Source organism: Dendropsophus ebraccatus, chromosome 9 (assembly GCF_027789765.1).
Source record: "Dendropsophus ebraccatus isolate aDenEbr1 chromosome 9, aDenEbr1.pat, whole genome shotgun sequence".
NCBI lineage: Eukaryota > Metazoa > Chordata > Amphibia > Anura > Hylidae > Dendropsophus > Dendropsophus ebraccatus.
In genome coordinates, this window is record NC_091462.1 from 34,477,789 (window position 1) to 34,500,910 (window position 23,122).

Below are 23,122 nucleotides of genomic sequence, written 5' to 3' on the forward strand. Positions count from 1 at the left end.
TCAACAAGGTTTGTGGTGATTTAACATCATAACTAAGGGGACCCCGATGTGTGATTTTAATCAGGGATGATTGTGTATGTTTCTATGCCTCTTAATTTTTGATAATACATTTCTTTCAAGTTACATGTTACTCTTTCCTTATGGTGAAGATTATTCTAATTAACCCAAGAATATAATTAGGCTCATGCATTAAAATTACCCATATTTGAGGTCCAAAAATAACACTAATTTGACTGTATGGTTCTGCGTATGCATCATCATGAAAAAAATATATCATATACCTGCCGCTTAGAAAATGTTAAAGTAAACGCGATGATTCCTCCTGGCACATGCTAGAAAGTCTGATTTACAATTCTGCTTTCCAAAAGTTTACAAAAACAAAAATCGAATAAAAAATAAAAAAGTCAGTAAGACTAACAAGGCAATTTTTTTTTGTACATATTTTCCCTTTTAACATCTTTTACCTGAACATGCCAGCTATGTACATTTTGGTGAAAAAAAAAATTGTGAATGCGTCAGAATCTAAAATTAGATGTTAAAAAGGAACTGTAAGCAAGACCTTCTTACAGTTTCCCTCTGTTCCCAAGATATCGGAGTTTATAGTATGTATAACAGTTTAGCTAAAGGCCCTTTTACATGGGCCAGTTATCGCTAATAAAGCTCATTCAGCTGATAATAAGCATATGTAAAATTTTGAACTTTTGTAAAAATCATCATTCTCGCCCGTCCATCTCATTTGATTACTCTTGCCTTGTACAGGCACTGCAAGTGATCTTGCTAATCGGCACTCATTTGTATACGTACACAGCCCCATTTTGGGCATGTTTAAAGGACCTTTACAGTCTGAAAGACAACAGATAGCTGTAAACTTAAAGCGAATGTACATTCACTTTAACATGACCCACGGATAGATCGGCGACAGTGCAGGGAAGCCGGTGCCGTGTCCCATTTTTTGAACCGCGGCCCGGTTTCCGTGTACGACGCCATTTTATCCACGGGTACTGAGCCGGGGCTGAAGCACTGGTGGCGTGCCCCCCCCAGTGGGAGGAATCCCCCACCCCTCTATTCCTCCCACTGGGGCGGCCCGGCCCGCCTTCAGTCCTTCAGCCCCGGCCTGGTACCCGTGGATAAAACAGGGCTGTACACGGGAACCGTGGTTCAGAAAATGGATGGCGGCACCGGCTTCCCCACACCGGCACCGATCTATCCGTGGGTCATGTTAAAGTGAATGTACCTGATGGTACATTTGCTTTTATTCTAGTAATGGGAGTGAATATAAGGTAATGGGCGTGAATAGCAAAATTAAGTTCACGCCCATCCGACTGTTCCCTAAATTATCAAACTATAAACCTACATGTTACAGGAATGGGAGGGTATATCAAGAAGCTATGATAGAATGATAGTAATTAGAGATGAGCAAGCTTGCTGAAAGTTCAAGTTCGCACAAACCCTAACAATCAACATTTGAATGTAGCTGCCTGGTGAAGGTGGATGCAGCTTGAGGACTTCCTAGAAAACATGGATACAGCACATGGCTGCCTGGAAAACATGGATACAGCCTATAGCTATGTTCACGCACAATTAAAAGAAAAGAGAAAATGATGTCTGTTATTACAGCATTTTAATTGACTTCAATTGAGGTCAATGAAATGACGGCCGCCCAATGCACAGTGTATTAAATAACGGATGTTGTTTGCACAGACGTCAAAATAATGATCATGTCAATTATTCAAACAACGGACATTATTTTTTAGTTGTTCACGCACAGTTTTTCTTTTTTCACTGTCCTTTCACTGTCATTATGGGCCCTATTCCACCGGACGATTATCGTTCAGATTATCATTAAATCGTTCGAATCAAAGCGATAATCGTTCGGTTGAAATGCAGTTAACGATTAGCGACCGAACGAGAAATCGTTGATCGCTTTATAAGACTTGGACCTATTTTTATCGTTGCTTGTTCGCAAAAAGTTCGCAAATTGTTCGCATTGAATAAGACATCGTTCGGTCGTTCGCAATAGATACGAACGCAATAGCGAATAAATAGCGAAGAAAAACAATCGCAATTACGATCATAAGTAACGATTATCGTTCCATGGAAATGACTGAACGTTTTCAGTTCTTTTGCAATAGCGGTAGTTTGAGATCGGTAATCATTAACGATTATGCAAACGATAATCGTCCGGTGGAATAGGGCCCTACTATTAAGCTGAATGGACTCTTCAATTAAGCCACACCCAAAGGGCAATTAGTCCACCTGACCTAGAATAATGTGCCAACAACCATAACTGCACTGATGGTCGGCCAAACCGAGAAATGACAGATGTCATTTTGACCTTAAAATGACGGGTGTCACTTCTTTATTTAAAAAAATGGACAGGAAAAAACATTGTGGGAAAATAACCTATGACTGCCTGGAAAGCAAAATTTTCAAAATGTTAAAAAATTCTGGTGAATGCCCATCATCTGACAATCACAGATTACTGGCTGCATGTAATAGTCTCTTATGTCCTAAGCAGCAGCACAAAAATGGGATTTTTAATGAAATCACCACTAAACAGAGCCCCATACCCTATAAGAAAGTAATTTATGCCCCTCCTACCTTGCATTAGTCCCAGCAGCACAAGCTTCCTATCCTAGTTAGGTTACTTCTATTTAAATAATGCAGGGTGGGAGGGGCCTAGCGGACATTTAAGAGGGTGTGGGGATCTAGTTTTTTAATGTTAATTAATTTTTTTTTTTTAATTCACGTTGTGCAGGACTACCCTATCATATATATATAGTATTTTCCTGCATATGAGACTACTTTTTAACCCAGGAAAATCTTCTCAATAGTCAGCGGTCGTCTTATAGGGTGAAAAACTTCGGAACTGGACTGGAGAATCTGCGGTCACAGCATACGATGGGGGGAGCTCAAAAAACGGCCGCATCCCCGCCATATAACCGTATAAAGGGCAGAGCAAGCTCCAGGCATCCGGGGTGTAGAAAAAAGACATATGGTAGAGTGGGCTGTGCCCAGAAAAACACATCTCTTTCACCCATCTGGCCTGCTCTTGTATCCTACCGATATTACTGTACCTCCTTCTCTGCCACTCAGATCTCACTGCTGTCTGATGTTTATAAAATTTATTTTTTGTTGGTGTGCATTGGAAGAGGGACAGTATTATACAGTGAGTATATCCCAAACTCGATATTTTAAATGGAAAAGTTGGGGGTTGTCTTATACGCCTTGTCTTATACGCCGGGATAAGAGCACAGGGAATTTGGCTGAGCTACAAATTGCCGCTCCAAGCCATTCCAACAAGCCATGTAGTAAACCGTTCGATTGTTCCAATTGTATCTGATTGTTCGCTGAGAAGAAAACAATGCGAAGTCGACAAACGCTTTACAATAGTTGTAAGTTTTCTTTTTTTGTGCAATAATGGTCATTTTATATAAACTTTATGTCTGCGCATTCAAAGTAGGGGGTGCCAGTTGAAGTGATTATCATGAATACAGGAATATCAACTGCACACCAATTGCCATCAATTTTTATATTTTTATTTTATGCACTTAAAAGATTTTTTACAGTTTCCAACACAGGTAGCGAGGATTTAACATAAGTTTTGGTGTACCATTTCACTGGACGTTTCGGTCATTTACAACCTTTGTCAACATGGTATACTGTGCTCCGGCCGCCATCACTTACTCCTATCCAGTTCCCACACACGGTGTCTCCTATAACTCTTGAGCACAGTATACCATGTTGACAAAGATCGTAAATGACCGAAACGTCCAGTGAAATGGTACACCGAAACTTATGTTAAATCCTCGCTACCTGTGTTGGAAACTGTAAAAAATCTTTTAAGTGCATAAAATAAAAATATAAAAATTGATGGCAATTGGTGTGCAGTTGATATTCCTGTATTTATTCAAAATTTTTATTTAAATTTACATTGTAAACCAATACCTTCCTATAGAGCCCGACTGTTGTATGATAAAAAAAAATTGCCATCATAGTAAAAAACTTACGGAGATACAACGCATATACTGTATATTACCCAAATCAGCCAAATAGATTGTTACTGGTAGACAGCCCTGCATAAATAAGGAAGGTTGAGGATGTCAGGGATGACTAGCAATTAGCTTTTTACTAGAAAACACGCTCATCAGCTCATTTTCTTAGCGACATCTCACTATATATTTCTAAACAGCCTCCAGCTCATGATGAAGCTTCCGTTACCTTCATTTCGATCTCGGCTGCCGTGTGTTTTGTTGTTTCCAGTTTTTCCACCAGGAGTGTGTCCCCCAGGAAATTACTTTCTGCTGCTGATAGGCGTGTCAGTAATTCATCCTCAAGCATTTTCAACTCAATTTTAAAATAATTCTGTTGCTTTGTGAGCTCCGACTGAAAAGAAAATGGTAAGTTTTAGACCTGTAATTCTAACCATGCTAACAATGGGAATACACTTTGCTACCTTTTAATTTTCCTGATTATTCAACAGTCTACAATAGTTTTAGAGCGTGGAAGGTCAGGACTAATATCCAGAAAGGAAAAAGAGTATAATTTGGTGCTTTATCAGGTACAGTCAAGTGACCGATTTATTCCTTATTCATTCCATTTACTCGGGCAAAAAAAAAAATTTAAAAATTAAAATGGCCTTTTTGTTATTGCAGCTTTTTGTTTCTAAGTATCGTATTTAGGAAGCTGTATAGTCTTTACAACAAATTTAATCTATGATTTTTTTTTATGTGTATTGTCCAGTGTTGCAGTATAAGTTGCTTTCCATTTATGTACCTAAAGCCCAGCCTTGGTAGCAACAATGGCGTCAATGAATACAATATCTAGAACCGGTGTCTTTAGTAAGGTGGGTTTTGGACTGAAATGATTTTTATGTTCTTGTTTTTCCATATTATTCTGTTACCCTAAGGCTAAGTTCACACACTGTTGAAATGATGGACATTTTTTATTAGACATCCATCATTTAAGGGTAAATAACGTCTGTTACTGTATAACAACAGCTGTCATTTCAACAGTGTTTGAACATAACCTTAATTTGATCAATCACTTAAAGGGGACATGTACCCCCCTAAAAAAAAAAGCATTAGATTCTATCACAGTTAAATAGCTTAGAATGCCCCATTTTTTTTTATACGTTCTTGTGTTTCCGAGATATGAGGAGTGTGTGTTAGGCATATAAGCCTCTCAATGTAAAACATTCACACTCCTGACTGCATAATCACACCTAATCATCACCTGATATAAAAATCTGACTATTCCCTGAACCCCTCCCCCTTTTTTTTTTACAGAATGAATTGTACAGCATTCAGCATATGGGATAAATAACGTGTCTGGACACAATACAGCAGTCAAATAGCCAGAAAAAAGATGGTGTGGAAACCGTAACAACAAAACTGGAATACCTTGAAATGTTCTAAGTCGGGTCTCTCGAGATTCACCACATCAGCCAGGAGCTGGTCTTCCAAGCCATCTCTTGTTACAGTGAAGTTGATAAGCGTTGTCTGGGCCTGTATTTCCGGTTTGTAATGGGGATTTGCAAGCTTTGTGTGAAGAATAAGTCTAAATTTTGGATGGAATTTACATTCTTTATCCCCAATTCGGATGTATCTGCAAATTATAAACATAAAATAATAAGAAAACTCAAGTCTCAAGAACTCTGAGACCCCTCAAGACCTTGCCCAGAGCTGCCACGATCCCAGCTGCTATAAGTCACTGGGGACTACGGCTATTAGCAGGTATGGGGCATATTGCCGTGCCCACAAATTAGCCATTTAAATGCAGCTGTGAAAACTGACAGCTGCATTTAAATGCTGTGTAAAGGCCATTGGTGATGGTGGTACAGTGGATGGATTGTACCCCCACGATGCAATGCGATCACTCCAGCAGCCTTTAGTAATGGATCACTGATCTCATTGATCTATAAAGTGTATACATTCATCAGATCAGATCAGTATAGTTATAGTAGAAGTCCCCCAGGGGGACATAAAATTACTGTTTTTAATTTTAAAAAAATTACTGTGTTTAATAGAAAACGTTTTTTCATTAATAAAGAATTCCCTCTCCTAATAAAAGTTTAAATCATCCCACTTTTCCCAGTATATAAATAAAAAATAAATAACAAAAGAAACATATTTGGTATTGCCACGTGTGGAATCGCCTGAAGTAATAAATTATCACATTCCTGATCTCACATGGTAAATGGCATAAGTACAAAAAGCACAAAATTGCAGATTTTTGTTTGCATCAAAAAAGCTAAAAATGTAATAAAAAGTGATCAAAAAGAGACATATAAGCAAGCAAGGTACCGATAGAAAGTACAGATCATGGTTGAAAAAATGATATCTCATTTTTAAAAAATCAGATAAACTAAAAGTTTTACTAGTTGCATATCGTTGTAATCGTACTGATTTGAGGAACATAGATAAAATGTCAGTTTTAGGCTATGTTCACACAACATTTTTTCAGCTCCATTTAAAATGATGTCCGTTATTTTGAGTCTAAAATAACTGACTTCATTTAGCTGTCTGGCCTCCCCTTAGTGCAATGACTGGTGTTTGTAGAGTATTCTAGTTTGGGGTTACTAATTGTGCTTTGGGTGTCACTTAATTGAAAAGGCCATTGAATTTAAGGCTATGTTCACACTACGTGAACACCCGGCCGTTCCGTGACCCCGGCAGGGTCACAGAACGGCCGGTCTCAGCCCGGATCATCCCGGCCGGTACTTAAGTACCGGCAGGGTTATCTTTCCGGCCGCGGAGCTCTGATGCGAGCGCCGGAGCCGCTTGCTTCACTGTGTGAACTGACAGGTCTTTCTGCGGCCGGAATTCACTGAATTCCGGCCGCAGAAAACTGACATGTCAGTTTTTTCCGGCACCGCATGGGATCCCGGCCGAAGCGTATACGATGTGTGTACGCTCTGGACGGGATCCCATTGCAAATAAGGTTATGTTCAACTCCTCAAAACTACGGCCGTAGTTCTGCGGCGAGAAGTTTTACGTAGTGTGAACATAGCCTAATAGTAAAAATGGAGAAAGAACGGTGGAAAAAGAAAAACTGTGTGTGAACAACTAATGAAAAACGTCCGCTGTTTGCAAAAGACGTCCGGAAATAATGATCATGTTCATTATTTTTGCGTTCGTGGAAAACACGTTCGTTATTCAAAGCAATGTGTGCATTGGACGTCCGTCTTCCCATTGACTTCATTGCATTGCCATTGCAGTCAGTCAAATCGCGGCAAAAACTGACGTTTTTTTAAATATCAAAATCGGGCGCCTTTTCTTTAATTTTGACATTGTGTGAACATAGCCATACCATAAATGGCGTAACACAAAACCCCCCAAAATGAAAAACAAAAAAAAAAAATGTTTTTTTTTTTTCCTTCTCAATTTCACTGCATAAATAATTTTTTTTCGGTTCTGCAAAAAAATTAAGTCCATCATTGCAAAGTACAATTGTTTTTGCAAAAATGAAGGGCTTGTGTGGATCTGTAGGTGCAAGCACTATGGTCTTTAAAACATAAAGAAGAAAAAGCAAACATGCAAAAACAAAAATTGGCTTCTTCTTTAAAAGGTTAATGACCAGGCCATTTTTCATTTTTGCCTTTTCCTTTTTTCCTCCTCGCCTTCTAAGAGCCATAGCGATTTTATTTTTGCACCTACAAGACTGACTGGGGCATAATTTTTTGTGTTACAATCTCTAGTTTTTATTAGTATATTTGTTAATATCTTTTAAAAATATTTTTCTTTTTATTAATTTTTTTCTGCAATCCTAGTATATCTTCCTCTTTCCGTTTACGCCATTCAGGAATAGTATGTGTGTGAAACAGCTGCTACTTTCTAACTCAAGTGTTTGGTGTCCCCATCTGCTCCGAAATGCCAGTTTTTTTAATGTACCACTGGAATCAAGATGTTGCACCAAATGGTGAGTGCCCTCTGTTTTTTCCTTGATGGGTGACTGTTAGGAACCGGACAGCAGGACAAGACAAGACAGTGAGCCCTAAGCTCAGCCCCGCCCACTGTCCTCTACCTACTTGCCACAATCTGCCCTAAGATGGCGGCGAGCAACTGGGCGGCAGTCCCTGCGCTGGCTAGGTGGGACACAAAGACAAGACAGACAGACAAAACACAATAAAGAATAGTCGACAGTCCGGGTCACAACAATCAGGCAGCACAGTACAAAATCACAATCCTATAATCAGAGTCAACAAACAAGCGATATGGTCAGGGGCAGGCAGCTAGCAAGGATAGTCAGAACACAAAGCAGTAGTCAGGAGATGCAAAGAAACAGACTCCACAAGCAGGCAGAGACTAAGTCAATAACCAGCAATGATATCCAAGACTGAGGAGGTTATATAGGAGGTCAGGGTTCTGATCCAGAACATAATTGGACCATCCCCCTGATCTCCAAGCACAGACACCTGAGAACAAAACAGATCCACTGGCAGGAAGACCTGTCAGTCACAGCAAAACCAAAACACAGATTAACCATGACATGGCCAGACAGAACTCAGCAGGTGAAGTCGGGTGTGTCTCCCAACCCAGGTGAGCAATAAACCAGAGTTCACACACAGCAAAACAAAACAAAACACAGAAACAGGATACAAGAAAATCAGCGCCTTCTCGGCCGAACAGCACGAGCAGAGGGGCGCATAATGCTCTGCAGAGATACCATCCTGACAGTGACACACTATAAATAGTCTATTTTAACACTGGTGATTGATTTCTACAATATATAGTAAATCTACTTACTAGCAATGCACCCGAGAATGAAATGTGTACATTGTCCATTCACATAATTTCATTTAACATAGTTAAGATTTAAAAACAAATCAAAAATTGAAACTTTCAAACTGTAAAATTATGATTTTAGAATTTAAAGGGGTATTCCAAAAAAATGAACTTGTCCCCTAGCCACAGGATAGGGCACAATTAAGAGATCACGGGGGGTCTGACCTCCGAACCCTCCACTGATCTCTGTATCGGTCCCCAACTTCTGTGTTATGAATAGAGAAGCGAGTACGGCACATGACCGGCAGCTCTAATCTTTCCTAAGGAGCCATCTGAGAGAGATGAGTACAGCACTCTTCCGGCTTACTTGGCTCTTTCCGCCACCTCATTAAGAATTAATAGAGACACAAGTCACGTGCCATACCCACAACTTTATTCATAACAAAAAATTTAGGGGTCCGATACAGAGATCACCGGGAGGTTCGGAGGTCAGATCTCCTGTGATCTTTTTCTTGCAAGTAAATTTTTCTTGGAATACCCCTTTAAGGCACAACCATTCACCTTTAACATTTATTTTTACTATTCGAGTTGCATAAACAAAACTTGCCCATCAGAAAACTACAACAAAAAAAAAAAGCATATTTTATCAAGGGTGCTAAAAAGAAAATAGGTAATAGCCATGTAACGAAATCCATCATTTATAATCGATCCGTAACGGAGCTTTACTTTATCTTAAGAAATACTTTCTTTTTTTTCCCCTATCGGTTCTGTATCCGCTTGCAGAGTCTGTAAGTTTTTCTCACCTCTGACTGCCGAAGTGTTTGTTTTGAAGTCAACAGTCATTGAAATTCAGAATGACAACCAAAGTGTTATAAGTAGTAGTCATTTTCTGAGTCACAACGCTCCATGAAATCACTCCTTGAATCAAATACCCCCAAGAGAGTGAGAAATTAAACATACCTTTCAGAGTAGTGTTGAACTGTGCAAGTGCGTTCAGCTGGATCAATACTCAGCATGTAGAGGACTCTGCTACAGTTATGAACTGGGGGTGTCTGATAGGGCATTTGTGCAAGGAAGCCAAATATTTTGGAAAGTACAGGGGAAAAAAAAAATGTGCCGCTCGCACAGGCATCGGCATACACACTGATACGTGGATCTTGCCTTAGCAGGTAATTAAGGAGATGACTACCCGGGTTACCTGCAATGTGCTATCAGAATAAATGGCTGTAATTGATAAGCATAATTAGTCATTGGGAATAATGAAGTGACCCTAATCAGAGATGAAATGCTGAAATAAAAACAGCACGTATAGCTGCAAACAGCACCTGATGGAATCTTCTGAGATATAATTAGAATGAAATACATTCACAGTGATTAGAGAGGTTGCGGATCCTTCTGGACAAGGTGATTGACAGCTTACACGTAGCACAGACTACGCCAGGTATGTGGAAAGATTATTACGGTAAGATTTCAGGATTTGTGGTTTATTCTTCAGTGCATTTAAAATATTGCTAGGACTCGACTTTTAGGCTATCCCTGTATTTTCATACATAAATGTGTACGACGGCTAATGCTTGGATGTTGGATATTGACTTATAGGGCCACTTAATATGGTGGTTTTGGTGGTCTCCATACAGCAGCCACCCCTTGGCCAGGTCCTGGCTAGTCCAGTGTTTCAAGACTCTTAAATGAGGCTTAACTGATTTTATTTGCATATTTGTATTTCCCAGGGGGCAAAACCCCTAGGATTTAACTATTGAGCACTTTACTAGCAGCCTTCAGTGTCTTCTTTAGCTGGTCTCCTTGAGATCAGTGATCATTTTACTAGGCATTGCTCTCACCTTGCCAGAATCCTGCTCCACACTGATGAGGAGCAACACCCTGAAACAGCTGTCTGTGGATAGATACCTGGCTTTTGTATTTCCCTTGTCATGTCCTTAAGATTGTTAACTGAGTCTGATATTGACTGAAAGGGCCACTTAATGTGGTGGTTTGGTGGTGTTTCTTGGTAGCTTTTACAGCTACCACCTTGGCTGGGCCTTTCCCTATAGGGATATCTGGCTAGTGCCATGCTTCAAAACTTTTAAATAAGGCTCCAAAGTGAACAAATGGCATGCATCTAGTCAGGGGCAGTATAAAAGGGGCAAATATTACCACCACACCACAACCATCACCACCATATTCTTACTGACCAAATCCAGTATACTAAATCAATTAAAACACAGTACCAGATAAGCAACAAATAACACTGCCACATACTGACTAACACCACCGCTACTGAATAATCCACTGTACACAGATCACTACAACCTCATACAGTATAGAGGTAGCCCCAGCTCTACACAGGCTCTGCACACCATGTAAATTACAGTGAAGTTATATTTAGTGACTCACAGGGGACATCTTCTCTGGTCAGAGTTGTTCCCTTTTTATTTTCTTCTTCTGCCCTGGGCCATTATGAGAACTTCTCCGAGCCACGAATCCACAGAATCTGCCAGACAAACATATTAGGCTCCTCACTCTGGCACCATCCTCATCTCTCTACAAACTGCACATCTGTATTGGCCCCTTTACACCCTCATTTAGGGGGTAGCCCTGACTCTATGTGACCCCCTTATAGTATATGCCCCCCTCTGTGTAGACCACTATAGTACATGCATCCCTTTGTGCATGCCATTGTATACGCCCCCCTGTGTAGTCCCCATTATAGATGCCCCCCAATATTTCCCCTTATAGATGCCCCCCGTGTCGTCCCCCTTATAGATGGCCCCCAATGTTATCCCCCTTATAGATGGCCCCTAATGTTATCCCCCTTATAGATGGCCCCAGGTTATCCCCCTTATAGATGGCTCCCATGTTATCCCCCTTATAGATGCCCCCATTTTATGCCCCTTATAGATGCCCCCCATGTTATCCCCCTTATAGCTGCCCCCCCATGTTATCCCCTTACAGATGCCCCCATGTTATCCCCTTATAGATGCCCCCAATGTTATCCCCCTTATAGATGCCCCCCATATATACCCCTTATGTTGCCCCCCATGTTATCCCCCTTATGTTGCCCCCCATGTTATGCCCCTTATGTTGCCCCCCATGTTATCCCCCTTATTCCCCCCCCCCCATGTTATCCCCCCTATAGATGGCCCACATGTCCCCAGCAGCACACACATCAGTGAGCTCTGTGTGCGCCAGGGATGTTACTTCTGGCACAGGGGGCGCTTGTTATAGATGCTCCCTGTGCCGGAAGTACTTCCCCGATGCACACTGAGCTCACTGGAGTGTGTGCCGGGGATGGGACAGCCACGCAGACGGGACTGCCGGGGAGCCGTGCGCCAGCTGGGGGGCCAGCCTCTTGTGACCGCAAGCAAAACACTGCTTGGGGTCACAAGAGGGAGTGGGAGGGGGTCAGTGCGGTGGCAAGCGGGGCCTCGCTGGCCACTCCTTGGTAGCGGTCCGGTCGTGGCGGTTACCACTGCGACCGCGGTCACTATGCCACTGCATCTAGTGCTATTCTACTCATCAAAGTTATGGAAACCATGCTGAAACCTGTAGAAATACTGTAAGTCAATTATATTTGTGGAACATTGGTGGTATTGACTGATTAATAGGGGGCAGCCTCTCTCCTATTAGTGCAATGCAAAAATTAAACCATTTTTGTATTGTATGCATAGGGGAGTAGCTGCCTCTTTTGGTTGTCCATTCCCCCTATCTAACCTAGGTTGGTTTTATATAAAGTAAAGCAAGGTCTAGACCCTCCCTGCCCTGAGTAAAATATGTATAAATAAAATATTTCGTTGTGTTTGGAGTTGCTGACTACTTTATTTTTTTTGCATTGGGATTGGACAAAACAATTGAAAAAAAAAAAAAGAAACCTTACTTATAGGACTATATTGTAATACAGCAATGATTATAACTGAAAAAAGTGATGTCATGATCCATTTGCTTTTAGAATCTCTGCATTTTCAAGACCATGGATTCTCACATTTGCTCTCTTTTTTTATACGTCTCTGCTGGCTGTGAATTTCTCAAGCAAAACGGAGCAAGTGTTGAAGTGTTCAGCATATCTACATTCATAGTGATATATCTCTGTCCTTGCATCCCTTTTTCACAGCTAAATATATCACATATCTGTCAGACCGGAGGGTAGATTTGTAGGAAATAACACATAGAACACAGGAAATATGGATAAAATTAGAGATCACCTGCAGGAGAAGTTACTTTCATCACATCCATATACGCTACAAGTGCAGGAAGCAATAGGCACGTGTTCAGTCAGGGCTCGCTGTGCCATGTGCAATGTAATTTTAGAGTCTCTTGAGAAAACTGTGACCTCTTCAAGGTCAGGAGAAACTGATATATTAATCAAATGGGACTTGCCTGCTTCAGTATGTTAAACAACATGCATCATTCTCTCTTGAAGATGTATTAGTTACATTAATCCCATTATACATATAAATGCACTGGCTAACTACCCTGACACTGTTAGGGAATGGTCGTGAGAATGAAGTGGATGCCGTTTATCCATGGACCACTCCCTATGGGTAAACTGCTTTAAATGTATCTGCAAACTTCTCCATTTATAGACAGTTTCAAGACTTAAAGGGAACCTGTCACCATGAAAATGCTACCTAAGCTATCGGCATCATGGTATAGAGCAGAAGGAGCTGAGCGCCTTGATATATATATATATTGTAGGGATCTTCCCGGGGGATGGTGTGTTTGGACACAGTTCACAGCAGACTTGGACTTGTAAAACAACAGCTTGGCGTTTATTTTCAGCATAAACAGTCCGTAACAGAAATATAGCAACACTGTGCTTTAAGAACAAAACAAAAGGTCTTGCCCGTCTGGGCGCTAACTAACAAAAGCAGGTTACCTCTCTGACACTTCAGTCGGCAGTATTGCGGGGTGTGAACAGGCCCCAGCAGCGGCTGTCTTCCCAGCTCTCACCAAACAGCATGCAGGCTGTTCACTCCTGGCTGAGAGAGAGAGACCTGTACACTGAGCACACCTTTTGCCTTCTCAGGCTGATTGGGATCAGAGCTCACCTGATCCCAAAACCCACACCGGATCGAGGGGGAGGGAATGGCAAGTCCCACTACCAAAACCTACCTGCCATTCCATGTAAGTTCAGGCCCGGCAATAATAAATAATAGCTCAGCAGCATAACACTGCTGAGCACAGATGCCTCCTGGACTCACCATCTCACACTATGTATCAACCTGGGTGAGATGTACATCCCCTCGAGCACTTTTCCCGTGACATGTCCACATATCCCCCCCCTCTTCTTCAGACCGGAGGGCTGAGCATTTTGTCCCCACAGACAGTGTACCCTAGATAGGGCGTCAGCATTTGCCTGTAATTTCCCTGGCCGGTGTTCCACCATGAAATTAAAGTTTTGGAGGGAAAGAAACCACCTAGTCACCCTTGCATTTTTCTCCTTGTTTAATTTCATCCATGTTAGGGGGGCATGGTCTGTCACTAACTTAAACCTCCTGCCTAGTAAGTAGTACTTCAGGGATTCTAGGGCCCACTTCACTGCCAGACATTCTCGCTCAACTATGGCGTAGTTTTTCTCGGCCGGGGATAGTTTCCTGCTTAAGTACATCACCGGGTGCTCCTCGCCATTCACGACCTGTGAGAGGACGGCTCCTAACCCTGTGTTAGAGGCGTCTGTCTGTACTAGAAACTCTCGCCTAAAGTCAGGGGTAACTAGCACAGGCTGTTGGCACAAGGCAGACTTAAGGCTTTGAAAAGCTTTCTCAGCCTCTGGAGTCCATGTCACCATTGCGGACTTCGCACCCTTTGTCAGGTCAGTTAGTGGGGCTGCAACTGAAGCAAAATTCGGCACAAACCTTCGGTAATAGCCCGTAATACCCAGGAAAGCTCTGACCTGTTTCTTTGTGAGGGGTTGAGGCCAATTCTGTATTGCCTCAATTTTATTTAGTTGTGGTTTCACTAACCCCCTCCCAATAATGTAGCCCAAGTATTTGGCCTCCTCTAAGGCTAGTGCACACTTCTCTGCATTGATGGTTAACCCCGCATCACTTATGGCATCTAACACCGCCTGGACCTTACAGAGGTGACTTTCCCAATCCGGACTAAAAATGACCACATCATCGAGGTAGGCAGCGGAGTAATCACGATGTGGTCGCAGAATCAAGTCCATCAACCTCTGAAAAGTGGCAGGGGCTCCATGTAACCCGAATGGCATCACTACGTATTGGAAGAGCCCATCAGGGGTGGAGAATGCAGTCTTCTCTCTAGCCTTAGGAGTGAGTGGGATCTGCCAGTAGCCCTTAGTGAGATCGAGGGTAGTTATGTACCTGGCATTACCCATCCTTTCTATCAACTCATCTACCCTGGGCATGGGGTAGGCATCGAACTTGGAGATCTCATTTAACTTTCTAAAGTCATTACAGAACCTCCAAGTTCCATTGGGCTTTGGGATTAACACAATCGGGCTGGACCACTCGCTCTGGGACACCTCAATGACTCCTAGGTCAAGCATACGTTTTACCTCGGATGATACCGCCTCCCTCCGTGCTTCTGGTATCCTATAGGGCTTCAGGTTTACTCTGCTTCTAGGCTCAGTTTCAATATGATGACTAATGAGATGCGTACGCCCTGGTAGGTCAGAAAACTTGTCTTTATTTCTCTGCAGGAACTCCTTAGCTTCCTGCTTCTGGGATACTGATAGGGTGTCACCAATCCTGACCGGAGGGATTGGTGGTGACAGATGACCAACAGGCTTTGTCGCCACCAAGGATTCCCTGTCTTTCCAGGGCTTGATCAAGTTTATGTGATAAACTTGGAAAGGCTTCCTTCTACCTGGTTGGTGTACCTTGTAGTTGACCTCACTGATCTTCTCTACAATTTCATAGGGACCCTGCCACTTGGCTAAGAATTTGCTTTCTACCGTGGGAACAAGTATGAGTACCCGGTCACCTGGGCTAAAGGTCCTGATTCTTGCAGAACGATTGTAAATTCTGCTTTGGCCCTCTTGCGCCCTCTGGAGGTGTTCCCTTACTAGGGGCATTACAGTGGCTATACGGTCCTGCATTTGTGCTACATGCTCTATAACACTCTTGTATGGGGTGGACTCACTTTCCCATGTCTCTTTCGCTATATCCAACAAACCCCTAGGGTGACGACCATAGACTAATTCAAAGGGAGAGAACCCTGTGGACGCTTGGGGTACTTCCCTAATAGAAAACATCAGGTAAGGTAGTAAGTGATCCCAATCACGACCATCCTTTTCCACCACTTTTTTTAACATATGTTTCAGGGTTTTATTAAACCTCTCCACTAACCCGTCTGTCTGTGGGTGATATACAGAGGTACGTAGGTGTGAGATTTTAAACAGTTTGCATAGCTCTTTCATTACCTTTGACACAAATGGGGTACCTTGGTCAGTCAAGATTTCCTTGGGGATCCCCACCCTGGAAAACATATAAAACAATTCCCGTGCAATTGTTTTAGAGGTAGTGTTTCTTAGGGGTACAGCCTCAGGATAGCGGGTCGCGTAGTCCAACACCACTAGAATGTACTGGTGTCCCCTAGCCGACTTTACAATGGGACCCACCAAGTCCATTGCGATCCGGTCAAAAGGTACCTCTATGATGGGGAGTGGGACCAAGGGACTGCGAAAATGCGACACTGGAGCGCTAAGCTGACATGTGGGGCACGACTCACAGTATTTTTTTATGTCAGCATAAATCGCAGGCCAATAAAACCTCTGGAGGACTCTCTCCTGTGTTTTATCTGTCCCCAAGTGGCCCCCAAGGACATGATTATGGGCCATGTCGAGTACCTGACGCCGGTACGACTTAGGCACCAGAAGCTGTTCCACCACCTCATCATTAATCTTAGTGACTCTATAGAAGAGATCATTAGTCATAGAAAAATGTGGAAATTTTTTCTCAGCTTCTGGTTCCTGAGGTACCCCATTCATAACAGTGACCTGCTCTCTCGCATTTTTGAGAGTGGGGTCCTGTAATTGTGCAGTACCAAAATTATCCCTAGACACCTCTAAGTCTGGAACATTTTGTGCAGTGGGAGGAGCCTCTTCCTCACCAGCCAGGACCTGCAAAGGAAAAGCATCATTTTCATCCTGTACATTTTTATCATTTACCGTGGGTAATGCAATAGACTTAGGGGTCTCCTCACTCCTTTCAGGGGATTGTTGTTTTCCCCATAGAGCCCAGAACAAAGGAAAATCACGCCCCAATATCACATTATGCATAAGATTTTTAACCACACCCACTTCATATTGTACAGCGCCTAGTTCAGTCCCGACATTAGCCCGTACTATAGGGTAAACCTTTGTATCACCATGTATGCATACCACACTCATATGTCTTGCTGGCACAAAGTCCCCAGTCACCAGGCTGGCATGCACCAGGGTGACAAGGCTTCCTGAGTCCAGCAACGCCTTAACAGGAAAGTCATTTACAGTAATGTTGCAGACTTGTGGTTCAGTCTCTAGTCCAGTGACTGCAACAAAAGACGGCTCCGCAAATAGCGACTGACGCCGGCTAGCGTCACACTCCATGGGCTCAGTGGTAAGAGGGCAATGGGCAGACATATGTCCCGTCTCATGGCATCTCCAGCACTGGATAGGGCCTGGTCTCCTTGGCAGGGAGTCCTTTTTAGGGCCACTTAGCCACCGGGGACCACCACCAGTCTTTTGCCCCTGAGACGCCTCCTGAGCGCTCTTCCCTCTATCAGCACCCCTCCACACTCCCCCAATAGATGGAAGTCTCTTACCAGCTGACGGCACAGGTCTGGCACTCCGGGGAGGTGACGGTGCTGCAGGAACATCACGGAGGTAGTCCTCGGTCGCCTGGAACCTCTCCACAAGGCTGACAAGTTCGTCGGCACTCTTAGGGTCGCCTTGTCCCACCAAGCGTTGCAGATCAGCAGGAAGTGCGCGGAGGTAGCGATCCATCACGACCCTCTCTAGGATCTGTGCAGGAGTAGAGGTGTCTGGCTCCAACCACTTTCTTGCCAAATGAATCAGGTCGTACATCTGGGACCTCGCTGACTTGTCCAGACTGTAGCTCCAGTTGCGGACTCTCCGGGCACGGACAGCAGCAGTAACTCCTAGTCGGGCGAGTATCTCTGCTCTTAGCCGAGGATAGTCCTTGACCTCTTGCTCACTGAGGTCATAGTAGGCCTTTTGAGGTTCGCCTGTTAAATAGGGAGCAATGACCTCTGCCCACTCAGGGGAGGGTAACTTTTCTCGCTCAGCCACACGCTCAAAGACAGTTAAATAGGCCTCAACATCGTCATCAGCAGTCATCTTTTGCAGCGCACGCTGCACAGCTCTTCTCACAGACAAAGTCTCTGGCGCGGCTGCTGCCACCAGCTGGGGATTAGCACCTGCAGACGCCTCTTGCTTCGCTATCAGGTGCTCAATAAGTCTCTGTTGTTGAGCCATCGCTTGTTCGTGGCGCAGATTAGCATCTGCCAGAGCCTGTTGTTGCTGCCGATTAGCCTGCTCATGGCGCAGATTGGCGTCTGTCAGAGCCTGTTGTTGCTGCCGATTAGCCTGCTGGTGTGCAGCCAATGCCTGTTCATGGCGCAGGTTAGCAGCCTCCTGATCCTGCTTAGCGGCTGCCTGAGCCTGTTGTTGTGCGACCAACGCCTGTTGCTGTTGCAGACTCACTTGCATTAGCTGCTTCATCATTTCCTCCATGTTGCTTGACTGTTTTTGGAGTGAAGCAGCAGCCTTCACCCAGGACATACGCAGCTGTAGCCAAGTTGATGCACACCGTTGCCCCTAGCAACCGCTTTGCCCGCTCCGCAGCACCAATTGTAGGGATCTTCCCGGGGGATGGTGTGTTTGGACACAGTTCACAGCAGACTTGGACTTGTAAAACAACAGCTTGGCGTTTATTTTCAGCATAAACAGTCCGTAACAGAAATATAGCAACACTGTGCTTTAAGAACAAAACAAAAGGTCTTGCCCGTCTGGGCGCTAACTAACAAAAGCAGGTTACCTCTCTGACACTTCAGTCGGCAGTATTGCGGGGTGTGAACAGGCCCCAGCAGCGGCTGTCTTCCCAGCTCTCACCAAACAGCATGCAGGCTGTTCACTCCTGGCTGAGAGAGAGAGACCTGTACACTGAGCACACCTTTTGCCTTCTCAGGCTGATTGGGATCAGAGCTCACCTGATCCCAAAACCCACACCGGATCGAGGGGGAGGGAATGGCAAGTCCCACTACCAAAACCTACCTGCCATTCCATGTAAGTTCAGGCCCGGCAATAATAAATAATAGCTCAGCAGCATAACACTGCTGAGCACAGATGCCTCCTGGACTCACCATCTCACACTATGTATCAACCTGGGTGAGATGTACATCCCCTCGAGCACTTTTCCCGTGACATGTCCACAATATATATATATATATATATCTGCTCAGCTCTTCCTGCTCAATAACATGATGGTGATAGATTAGACAGCATTGTCTTGGTGACAGGTTTCCTTTAAAAGGTACACCGACACAACAATAGTAGCATAAATTGTATTCTTGTACATAGGGAAATAATGCTTACCTTCCCCTTTTAAGTGTATGTCTACCAAGTAATGGGTCAAGCACAGGGTCGATGGATTCTTCCAAATTTTCTATCAGAACTGGGTCACCGGCCACTACTGCCTGTTCTATGACATCTACATACCTGTAGAAGATCACAAAATATCAGTATGAAATAGTATTTGTCCACTATAACATTTCTGGTCTCCTATAGAAGACCATAGGATAAGGCAAGAATGTAAGGGTTGGTGTACTGTGACTCTACCAATTCCTAGAACAGAACATAGAATTCATTTGAAATCTGACTAATTATATTCATTGTAGTTATTGAGAAGGATGTTATTACCCTTTCTGGCCTAAATGAGTGACTTTCAGCCTGGACCCATATCTACTTTTAATCCACTTGATGCCTTGAAGTTGGGGGTCGATCATGAGCGGCCATCGTTCACAGTTTGACAATATGGTACCGTTCTGAATAGACATCTTATCACTGGGTAGTCCCTCATTGTTCCATTTTGCAATAGTTGCATCATCTGCAAGCATACATATGGGCTCAAGTCCTTCTGTCATTGGAATAGGAACCTAAAACAGACAACAGACTAGTAAGGACAACTGGCCAGCGACTGTCGACATAACATACATAAACCCCAGCCTCATAAATCTCATAAACTTACTGAGGAGAATCACAATTCTGAGTTCACTCTTATTTCAATCCATTGCTCCAGAGCTGAGATATAAGTTTTGTATGTTTTATGCAAAAGATATAAAGCCCATGGGAAGTTCTCCTGGACTGCAAAAGCCCATCAATGTTCAGACCCTATGTTTGCATGTAAACGCCCACTCTGTTTAGACCGACAGATTGAACATTGCTGGGCTTTTGTAGCCCAAAGAAAAGTCCCATGAGCTTTTTCTCCTAAATTGTATAAAACGTCTGAAGCTTATATCTCAGCGCTGGAGCATCAAAATGAGTTGTATCTCCTGATTCAGAGTAAAAAGCCGTAAGCCCTTTGGCAGATGCTGGACAACAAATCCCAAACCTTACTTTTTGACTTTGTAGGTACGGCATCCACAAATGCTCCACAAGCTCATGTCGATATTTCTTGGAGAATGATCCGGCATAGGAGATGAAGGCAGCTGTGAGCAGGAGATCTCCGCACAGGGTTTGCTCTTGTTTGCGGTATAAAGCAACAGACTGAGCCCATCGAACGTTTTCTGACTGCAAACAGAAAGATTTCACTGTTAATAAGTTGACCTGACTTACCCGGAACCCAGTCTAATATGACATCTACAACAAAGCACTTACTGCTGAAATTTCTTTATTGGTTTATTAGAAATAAGAACACCCAAAGAGAACACAATAATGGGAGACACTTTAAAAGGGGGGGACCAAAGCACAACTTAAAGCCATAAGATGTATCCATGTCTTTCCGAAGTCCCAAGGACTGTATGCAAGTTCTTCAGCCAATGGTATTCAAATGCAGAACGAACGGACTCGAGCTTGCTCTCATTTCTATTTGTGACATACTAGACAAACCATATGTACAGAACTTCCTGTTTTTAATTTGTATTATGGCTTATGTATTTTGATGGGGTTACCAACTATGAACTAATAAACAATATTTATTTGAATATAGATTATTGATCTGATATTTGGGGGGGGGGGGTTGTATGTATGTTATATATATGTACAGTATACCAGTAGTGTGTACCAATGTAATTTCTCTGTTGGTGTTTCTGTAATACCCTGTGAGAAGGGTCTCTAAGGTTTGTGGTAATGACCAATTACCTTCACTGGTTGTAATGGGCTAGACAAATAAAGAGTAAAGATGAGCGTGACTTGAGCATGTTTGAGTCGCATTGCTCGGCATTTGAATACCGGTGGCTGATAAAGTTGGATGCAGCCCTAGGGAGTCCTTAGAAAACATGGATACAGCCTATGGTCTCCAATAACAATTTTGCTTATGTTTACTTTTTCAGCCTGTAGATTGTGTTGCATGAGCTTGCTATACTTCTATACAGCCTATATGATTCTCTTTTGCACCGCCTTGTATCTGCTTTTCTCTCTTTCTCCAGCCTGCATTCACCGCCTGCCAATGATTCTCTCCCCATGTCCACTCTGGTGTGTAACTCACCCGCTCCTTGCTGCTACCTCTAACACTTAGAAAGCAGATAGTCTGATGGACTTTTCTCTTTGGCTAGCAGCTAAATGGTAAGAACATTTAATGAACACTACTATTTGATTGTGTTTTTGCCACTTTTGACTGTGAAATGACACAATGCTTCACTAAAACATTTATCTACTTAAAGGGGAACTATCAGCAGGTTAGATGAATCCCTATAGCTCCCTATTACACATGGGATGCTGAGGTTACCTTCATCCTCTGCGCTGTTCCCATGCAGTTTAATGTAGTCCTCTGGTAAGGCTGGTAAGGCCTTTAGGAACACTGCCCCGCCCACCCCTTCTAAAGATTATCAGTGGAGCAAGCCATCCTAATGGCCTTACCGGATAGAGGACTACATTAAAACTGCATGGAAATGGCACCAAGGATGAAGGTAAGAGGCATACTTTCATCCTCAGGGCCCCGTGCACAGGTTAGATTCATTAGAATCTGCATAAAGTTCCCCTTTAAAGGTCCTGCATGTGACAAGTCTCAACCATACTATGTAACATGTACATCCTTATTGCACTTTATAGCCTTCTTATGGTGTTGTAGAAAAAGTGCATCTAATTTGAACATACTATATCTATAGCTCTGCAGGTTAATAGAATCGGTCTTATTACTATAAAAGAGGCAGTCCAATAAAGCAAATGCATCTAATATATACTTAAGGGTCTATATTGAGGCTTTGCTAGTCTGATAATAGTGATAGTCGTTCACATAGTAAGGTGTTATACTTTCCTTTGTGTATATGAGATATAATCCATACTAATTACCTGGATGCTAAGTTTCTAAGTTGTTTATTATTTTCTGTAGACAGTGTATCTGTATAGTGTTACAGCTTCACGTAACAAGGAAGCAATGAGCCAACAAATAACTAGTAGAATGTAACAATTTTTTGCACCTGACACATCAATTACCAGATTACTATGATCTATGGCCTGACAGCGAGCACCTTGAAGGAACAGCTTTGCTTTGAGCGATGCAGTGCAACCTAGCCCTAGGAGTGGAGTTTATGAACTATTTAATGTCATGGTGAAATTTATTATTTAAATGTTAGTAATTCAGTTTGGCATTATGTATTATTATTTGTATTAATTCTTATTTTACCTAACAAACTTTTCCCAGGGCACGAAGACGAATCATGACAGCATTGGATTCTAGGACCAGTAAAATGCTCGGTGTCTAATTCCCCTTGGTTAAGTGCTGCCTTAGGGAGTCCTGGAAAACATGGATACAGGCTAATTCTTTTTTGGATTTGTCGACGAAAACTAGTCTGGGGTCTGGTATAAGGTCTACATTCATTTGGGGATCTGAGATTTAGTCTGTACATTTTGAGGTGCAATGATAGAGGCCATATGTGTTTGTTTTTTATTTAAAGGGGTACTCCGGCAAAAATATATATATATATATATATTTCAAAACAACTGGTTTCAGAAATTTATATAGATTTGTAATTTATTTCTATTTAAAAATCTGTAAAAGTCCTCCAGTACTTATCAGCTGCTATATGTCCGGCATGAAGTTGTGGATTCTTTCCAGTCTGACCCGTCTGGAGAAGCGTGCTTACGCACGCGAAACAGCTGTCATGCTGCTACATGGTGCTGGCGTTCCTGCCGTCCATTTCATTCTCATGGATTTTTAATGGATTAAAATAAAGGTCTTGTTTTACGGTGAGTGCCCTGCTGAGCATATTTCTTT

The 23,122-nt window shown here is 42.9% G+C and overlaps 1 protein-coding gene across 2 annotated transcripts in view; it reads right to left on the reverse strand.

Moving 5' to 3' along the window:
• Positions 1-23,122, reverse strand: part of LOC138800850 (dynein axonemal heavy chain 11-like) — a 268,385-nt gene that overhangs the window by 69,992 nt on the left and 175,271 nt on the right. For both annotated transcript variants that reach the window (XM_069982946.1, XM_069982947.1), the window contains 5 exons: positions 20,305-20,478; positions 19,609-19,844; positions 19,285-19,407; positions 5,403-5,607; positions 4,222-4,386 (listed from right to left, as the gene is read on the reverse strand). In XM_069982946.1, coding sequence (XP_069839047.1) covers positions 4,222-4,386; positions 5,403-5,607; positions 19,285-19,407; positions 19,609-19,844; positions 20,305-20,478 — 903 coding nt within the window. The remainder of the gene's footprint in view (positions 1-4,221; positions 4,387-5,402; positions 5,608-19,284; positions 19,408-19,608; positions 19,845-20,304; positions 20,479-23,122) is intronic.